This window comes from Lycium ferocissimum, chromosome 2 (genome assembly GCF_029784015.1).
Source record: "Lycium ferocissimum isolate CSIRO_LF1 chromosome 2, AGI_CSIRO_Lferr_CH_V1, whole genome shotgun sequence".
Taxonomy (NCBI): Eukaryota; Viridiplantae; Streptophyta; class Magnoliopsida; order Solanales; family Solanaceae; genus Lycium; species Lycium ferocissimum.
In genome coordinates this window covers 71,155,076-71,163,513 of record NC_081343.1, presented here as the reverse complement: position 1 = coordinate 71,163,513, position 8,438 = coordinate 71,155,076, and the positions used below count along the sequence as shown (strand labels likewise).

Below are 8,438 nucleotides of genomic sequence, written 5' to 3'. Positions count from 1 at the left end.
TTGGATACTTATGCAAATATTATATACTAGTTGGAGCATTTGAGCTTTGTGGTAATTCAGAGATGTTTTCCAAATCAGGAGAGGATTGACAGACATGTGGATGATACATGATAATTATGACAACTTCAATTTGTCTATCTAATATGTATCAATAAACAACCTTTTTGTAAAATTCTTTTCGTGTTCAATCCAATATTGTCAAAGGAATGAGAAAAGAAGAGTAAATCTTTCAATTGGAAATTGGAATTAAATATTGGAGTCAAAAGAAGAAAGGGAAAGCATTAGCATTTAGCAAAGAGCCAAAGACCAATGAGCTGGACACGGACGCATTGTATGATGAAATAAACAAGGTGACAAAATGCAATGCTTATTCCACCTAATAATCCACCGTGGCTGTCTATGCGACCTCGACCTTACACATCAGATATCACACCAAACCGCACCGTTTAGATTTCCCCTCAAACTCGTCACGTAGTAGGACCAGCTCCAATATTTATACAAAACTCCGTCATCTGTCTCCCACTCACACAGGAAACTGAGAAATAAGAGATGCCTGGAATTAAAGGACCCTCCGATTATTCGCGAGAACCCCGTCGCCATCCTTCCCTCAAAATTAATGCCAAGGTTATATACTCTATTATCCCGTTTTCCTTATTCTTTTGCCACACTGTAACACGTCACTGCAATTAAGTTTTGGTTATTCTATTTGATTTGATTTGTGTTCTCTATTGAATTTATAGGATTTTTTTTTTAATTGATGGTTTATTATAATTTTGAGTCTCATTTGGTAGTAATTCCGATGTTTATTCTCGTGTGGCGCTATGGAAAACTCGATATCATCTTCCAATTTTTTTGTTAGTTTGGCTAAAAGCCTAAGGGGTCGTTTGTTCGAATACCAATAGTACTGGGATTAGTTTTGCTTTTTCTTTACCAGTAGTATTAGTATTATTTTCGTCATTTCTATTATTTTAGTACTCTCCTGATTCTTATTCTCAGTTTTCTATTACTATTTGTTGTTTCTTTTAACTCGGTTTTTCTTACTATCACGCTGTTGTTACTGCATTTGTTTTCATTAATTGTTGTATATCTGCTTTACTTGAGCCGAGGGCGGAAACAGCCTCGCTACCTGCAAAGTTCTGCGTACACTCTATCCTCCCCAGACCCCACTTGTGGGATTACACTGGGTATGATGTTGTTAACAGGTTTGGTTTGTTATATTAAAAATAACATTTCATAATTTCTAGATACTACTGAATAGGGTGTATAAGTATAAGAATAGTACTGGTATTGTTAAAGCCATCTTTTACTACGTATAAGAATAGTACTGAATAACATTTGCAACTGAACATTGTACTAAAATTTTACACCAACATTATTCTACCTAATACACCCTACCAAACGGCCCCTAAACGCTGAAGGAATTTGTTGTTTTTGCATTATAACTTTTTCACAAAAGCTGATTCAGTGTCTGAATGCTTATGAATCATATTAATATTTCCTTTTCGTTGAGTTTCTATTGCAATTTTCTGCTAATTGGTTATGACTGTCTGCTGATCAAATCATTACGGGAATTGCTAATTATTTAATTGTGGTGTAGGAACCCTTTAATGCTGAGCCAACGCGTTCTGATCTGATTTCATCTTATGTCACTCCTGTTGATTTCTTTTACAAGAGAAACCACGGACCCATACCGGTTGTGGATGACATTGAGAGGTTTTATACCTTGGCTTGTTTTTGTAAAATCCTTTCATGGTTATGTTATTTTTGAGTGTTTTTTTGCTGATAGTGCTGAGCCATTCTTCAGGTATTCCGTTTCTCTATGTGGTCTTGTTGAAAATTCCAAGGAGCTGTTTATGAAGGATATTTGGTGAGGATACTAGAATGTACTGTGCATACTACTTTACATTAGTACTTCAATTTTCATGCAACTCACTCAAATAATTGACTAATTTTTTTTATTTTTTTAAATAAATAATAGGAAGCTTCCAAAATATACGGTTACTGCCACTTTACAGGTAAATGCTCATTCCCCGGCTCTAGATCATTGTGTTCGTTGCTGGGAGAGAGTTATGGATTGGGAAATGATAAAATTAAAGAAAATTTTGGGCCATATCTTGTAAAATTCTCATGAGGGAAATATGCACTAATGTTGATCATTCAGCTATTTGCTACTAATTTGTTTAATCCTTCTCTAGTGTGCTGGTAACAGAAGAACTGCTATGAGCAAGAGTCGGACAGTGAGAGGAGTTGGTTGGGATATTTCTGCTATAGGAAACGGTAAATTGATTCAGATTTCTTGCCAAGTTATCTGATGTCTTACTCTTTGCCTACTAAGAAATATATTCCTTTTTTTGTTTTGACATCCTGTGAAAACAATGAAGCTTTTCATCCAGGGTCATCCAAGCATATTTTGGTGTCTATTGGTTAAACATGCAGTGTTTCCATCATATAAATGCTTGATCTAATATCTGGTTCTCATCTACTGCTGTAGAAAACTTACAGAAATAGATTAGATTGGATGGAGAAGTCGCAAATAGGTAGACATAATTCAACTTTTCTATGTTGAGAAGTTTACATTTCTGTTCATTATCTATTTGTGATCATGTATACACATTCTTCTCTAAGTACCATTCCAATTTTATTGGATTTCCCAGAAGGGACCATTCTTCTCTAAGTAGCCAAAGACAATTTTAAAGATTATTAGAGTGGGCCAAATTTCTGCTAATGCAATTCTATTTAAGTCTAGAACAGTAAGTACTAACAGAAGAGAGTCAAAGGATATTTGCTTGGTACACTTACTACACTTAACATAAGGTAGGTTGTCTATGTCGCACCCCTTGGGGTGCGGCCCTTCCCCGGAGAGCTTGGTGCACCGGGCTGCCCTTTACACTTATTACACTACCATACACCTCCAATAGTTTTTTGTTCTATGTTTTACTCCATCATTGGATTTAAAAGGAGACTACCAAATCCCCCTTTGTAGCTCCTCCTATTACTTTTAATTTCTTGTGATAAAAGACTTGGTAAAACGCAACTGCTTTAACTGATTTGTGTGGATTCTTCCCTTTTTCTTCTACATCTGAGAGGCTTCACTTCCTATATATTTACACTGATTTCAAGATGCTTTATTATTTGTTTGACTTACTATTTTTTATTTTCTTTGTTACTTGGTTATTCTGTTAAGTTTTCCTTGAAAAATTTAGTGTTTGTTTTGAGTATGACTCTACAAAAATTGATTAATAAGGCAGAGCAATCATCACAAGGTTTTTGTGTAAAAAAAAAAAAAACTCCTAACACACATCAACCTGAAAAAGTGGTTTCTGGTTGACTTTACTATACACTGAAAGTGCCTCAATTCATCACGAGAATACAATTGATTAATCAACTGGTTGACTTTGCTCCACCAGAATTTAGTGTCTGTTTTGAGTATGACTTCACAAAAACCTGTTTTGCTTTTTTGTTACCACTCAAAAGAAAAACCTTTTTTGCTGAAAATGCTTGTTGATGCCTCATTTGAGTGAAAATAAATTCACATTTAACTAATTACATTGTTGTGGATTTCAGCTGTTTGGGGTGGGGCGAAACTGGCAGATGTTCTAAAATTAGCTGGGATACCTTATTTGACAAGTATCACACAATCTGGAGGAAAGCATGTTGAATTTGTGAGCATTGACAAGTGTAAGGTGATTATGTAGGATATCTCATGCCTTTATAAAACAGGTTATCCTCCCCCTTTTTTTTTTATGACAAGGGAACCCGCAACCTCTACCCTTCGGGTGCGCACAGGGTAAATGTTATCCCCCTTTTTCCCTTTTCTTCTTTTACTTTTCTTAGCTAGAAATATATACTTTGCTGTAAAGTTTCCTCCCTACCCGACTTCTGGGATTACACTGGGTATGTTGTTTTTGTTGTTGTAAAATCTCCTTTATGATTCTAGGAGGAAAAAGGAGGCCCTTATAAGGCATCAATTCCATTGAATCAGGCTACAAACCCTGAAGCTGATGTTCTGCTCGCTTATGAGATGAATGGCGAGGTACTACAAATTTTTTTGTTTTCTGTCATTATTAAGTATGTTTGTTTTCTCATTTTCTTCTTTTGTTGTCTTGTAAGATGATGGTATGCTTTACATTCGATGTGTACGACTTCAGTCTTAGAGCCTGTTTGGATTGGCTTATAAGTTGCTTATAAGCTGTTTTCAGCTTTTTTGAGTGTTTGGCTGGCCAACTTATAGGCCATTTTGTGCCTAAAATAAGTCTAAAAAAATAATTGGGCCCGTTTGGCTTAGCTTATCTAAAGCAACTTATAAGCTGAAAACAGCTTATAAGCTGCTTTTTTTAAGCCCATCTAAACAGGCTCTTATATTGATTTGACTTATCGTCCTTATTCAGCTTTCCGAATGATGTAGTTGCTTATTACCTATGTTGAAAAAAATTTACATCTCAAATTGATTCAACTAGTGTTACCTGTTCTTCAAATTGATTTATACCTTTTTAGCCCGTTCCAACACAAAACCCACTTTTCCAACACAAAGTATTCAAACAAGTTATACTCTTAAAAACTTTAAGAGACCCACATAGATTGTTCTCTGTATAACTTACCTATTGTACACTTAAAAAGAGAAATTTAATGTGAGTTCGTGTTTTCCCTTGTTAAACATTAAATAGTGCAGTTTATAAGTTTCTGTACAAAAAACCAAAGAATCTTATTTGAAAATTGCTTCAACTGGGGGTAACTTTCTGAATTTGTTCCCACTTAAAAAAAAAATGTCATCTATTTTGTTGAGCAGTTCATCAGAGAGCAATCAATGAGAAGAAAGAGGGGGATATCTGATTGACAGAAAATTATGCTTCTAATTGCTTGTTGAGCATTCTTAATAAAAAGTGGCATTTTGAGCATGCTATTCTAAATTTATTTTGTAAGTTTTGTTTCTCTGCTCGATATGCTTGGTAATGAGAAGACTAGCATTTTCAATATCAGCTTAGAAACTTCTGCTTCTGCCCTTGAAATTTCCTTTAAAACCTTATAAGTTGGCTCAACTTGCAACATGCCATACTAACCTTAATTGCTTCACGTGTGCAGCCACTCAATAGGGATCATGGCTATCCGCTGCGTGTGGTTGTCCCAGGTGTGATAGGTGCCCGGTCAGTTAAGTGGCTTGATTCCATCAATATCATTGCCGAAGAATGTCAGGTTGCTTTTTGTGTATTAGTAACTTCAGAATGATGGGAACATTTTCTTTTGAACTTGTTAACAAAATATCTGCTGAACAGGGATTCTTCATGCAAAAAGACTACAAGATGTTTCCACCAACAGTGAACTGGGATAACATCAACTGGTCTACTAGGAGACCGCAGATGGACTTCCCTGTTCAGGTAATTGGTTAAATTTCTCCCCCTCGGTACATTTTCGATGGGTTTCTTTTAGTTTTTTTTGTATATAGACTTATCTATCCTGTACATAGGTAGACTGGGACTTTATCTTAAAAACATAGGTAGACTGGGAACTCAAGATTACACACTTGGGTGGTGTTTTCTTAAAGACTTTGAAAGTTTGTATTCGAAAATCTTTTCAGATTTTTGCAAAAACTCTTTTGTCGAATTTTCGAAGCAAAACCACCTTGAACATTTTATTCTGATATAATCAACTTGATAAATAGTAATTGTGTGAAATTTGTGAGTTACTCGTGGATTGTGTTACACCAATTTTGTAAGGTATGCAATGTCTTTATACTTATATGCAACTGAATCGATATCCATTAATTTAGATAATGAAGAATTCATTATGTGACCAAATATACTGAAGCAACTGTCCATTATGCTTCGTGCTTAGATTTCATGATTTTGCAACTGCGCAAGGGCTACCTCCCCTGATTATTCCCAGGTTTTGAACTTGGAGAGACTTAGGACTCGCTTGGCCCATAGCTTCACTTGCAAATACGGAAGCAGCATTTGCAAGTTGAAGTTTGGCCATGATGTTTTTCAAGTGAAGTTTCTCAAATCTTCAACTCACAAATCTCAATTTGTACAAATTGTTTTCCCATCTTCAACTTCAAATAAACTTGTTTTTGTCAGTTTGAACTCATTTTTTGTCCAAAGGATACTTAGTTTCTCTCTCTCTCTCTCTCTCTCTCTCTCTTTGTGTGTGCGTGTGTGTGCGCGTGTGTGTGCGTGTGTGTGTATGGTTGCTGCATGTTTTCTAATTTGTTTGATAGAAATAGAATATTACAACTGGGTTAATGATATGCATTTACACTATGTCAAAACTTCTCTTTTCCTGTGTAATAAGTATTAATGTCCCTGAGATATGATGTTACCTTAGAATTCTCTACTTGACGGTTCTAGAAAGTAGAAACCCTTGTGATTACTTGTAAGAGTGAGTGTCTATTTTTCAGATCTGGATGGTCGAACCAGCTAAATGGCTGTTGGTCAAATGATTGATTGATTTGGCCTGACTTTGGCATTTACGTCTGGGTCTGGCTTTTAACCAACACCGCTTACAACCTCTTAAAGTTTGTCAATTGCTGACAGTTATTTTATACCCTTTTCTGGTTGCAGAGTGCAATATGTTCCCTGGAGGATGTGAGTGTTGTAAAGCATGGAAAGGTCAGTTTTAATATGGATAGACTTTGTGTTCAAGCATTTCTTGACATTTATCTTATTCCTTCATGGAAATTTACATATACTAGTGTAAACGAGTTTGCATGGTCCAGTGCATGGAAAGAAAACGAGTTTGCATGGTCCAGTTATGCAGTCTTGGTTTGAACTACTGTACATAGACAATCATAGTACTTCATTAGGTTGTTCTAGCTTCTAGTATTTGTTTTCAGATAACCATCAAGGGGTACGCAGTATCAGGAGGCGGGCGTGGCATAGAAAGGGTAGACGTGTCTATTGATGGTGGTAAAAGTTGGGTGGAAGCCACCAGATACCAGAGAATTGGCATTCCATATATTGCTGATGATTCAGGTAGTGACAAATGGGCGTGGGTCTTTTTTGAAGCTGAGGCAAATATCCCCCAGCGTGCAGAAATAGTTGCTAAAGCGGTAAGTAACTAATTTGTAATTTTTGCGTCTCTTCCCATTCTAATAGAAAAAAGGTTTAATTGTTAACTGCAATAATTTCTGATTAGTCTAATTTTAGAGTGATTTGTTTTTAGCGATCAGTTTTATACATTAGTTAAGTATTCTTTCTAGTATTCTATTGGCTGCAGTTATGATGGGAGAATGTACAATGTCACATCTCGCAACCCCATAATTTGCTTAATGCATTAGGAAGTTGCTTTCTCATGTTATTTTACACTGAAGACTTCACTCTGCTGGATTTTTTGTCCTGTTCTCAGTTGATATTCTATGCTTAATAGGTGGATATAGCTGCAAATGTCCAACCTGAAAGTATAGATTCTATATGGAATCTGAGAGGAATCCTGAACACCTCATGGCATCGGGTTCAAGTCCGAGTTGGACAAGCAAATCTTTAGGCTGTGTTTCATGTTTTGAGCGGATGACAGTATTCAGCATCACAGGCCATGGTTGTTTGTATCTTCCTAGATTAAAATGAAAGTAACCTGTTTTCTTTGTTGTCTCAAAATACAATGGAAATAATGTATTCATAATAATAGTAATCTGGAAGTGGTTGCAGCTTGACAATCGGCTGTGTTAGCTTCTTTCCTCGTATCTATTTCTCTATATTTTTCCTTTTTAGTTTGATCTGGGCAAGCTCCTAATTATTTTTGGAGTTTTGGTATAATAGAACTACTGAAGTGAAAGCAAGACAAAATCCAATCACAGCAAAAGTGGCGGAGTTTTTGTACTATTTTTTTTTTAGCAAAAGATAATAAGTGAACGACTCCGCTGGGGATCGAACCCAGAATCTCTGGTTTCGTAGACCAGCGCCTTATCCATTGGGCCACGGAGTCATCTTGTTGTTGTACTATGCCCTCTTCGCCAGTTGTTTGGCAAAGAGGCGTGGAAGTGTATTCTTTCACCACAGGTAGCTTGCTTTTCTTCATTTGGAGCATGTGCTTGTTTGTTGTCAACATAGAATGAGGTTCTAGATTCGTGTTTGTGTTATTTGATGAAACTAGTGAGTCAACCAAAAAAGAAGCTTGTGGAAAGTAAATGTTTTAGGATGAGTGAGACAAAAGTAGATGAACTGCCCTCCCAAAAGAACGAAGGTGAAGCGAGATGCGATGAGTTTGCGGTGCTTAAACTAAAGGATGCAGGTGTTCAGATTTAGTCTTTCAGTAGAATGACATAAATGAAGATTTGATGTTAAAACTAAGATTGGAATAGAAAGATAATAAATAAAGTGTCATAGTGAACCAGCAAAATTCATATCCTCAGTATGGATTATAAAACATGCAATCATACATAGGCGGACAAGTTGAGAAATTATCACATTTGAAAAAAGGTTCATCATATATAAACGATAAGATTATCA

At 36.0% G+C, this 8,438-nt stretch overlaps 1 protein-coding gene and 1 non-coding gene across 2 annotated transcripts; one reads left to right on the top strand and one right to left on the bottom strand.

Moving 5' to 3' along the window:
- The first annotated feature begins 465 nt into the window (after nucleotides 1-465).
- On the top strand, nucleotides 466-7,672 carry LOC132047317 (sulfite oxidase). The gene is made up of 12 exons (XM_059438332.1): nucleotides 466-624; nucleotides 1,598-1,713; nucleotides 1,805-1,867; nucleotides 1,979-2,015; nucleotides 2,196-2,277; nucleotides 3,565-3,683; nucleotides 3,938-4,033; nucleotides 5,080-5,190; nucleotides 5,271-5,372; nucleotides 6,555-6,602; nucleotides 6,827-7,042; nucleotides 7,360-7,672. The coding sequence occupies exons 1-12, from the start codon at nucleotides 550-552 to the stop codon at nucleotides 7,474-7,476; spliced, it is 1,182 nt and encodes a 393-aa protein (XP_059294315.1). The 5' UTR covers nucleotides 466-549; the 3' UTR covers nucleotides 7,477-7,672.
- A 169-nt stretch (nucleotides 7,673-7,841) lies between these two features.
- TRNAR-ACG (transfer RNA arginine (anticodon ACG)) lies at nucleotides 7,842-7,914 on the bottom strand. Its single transcript has one exon. It is a non-coding gene; the product is annotated as a tRNA-Arg (tRNA).
- Between the last annotated feature and the right edge of the window lie 524 nt (nucleotides 7,915-8,438).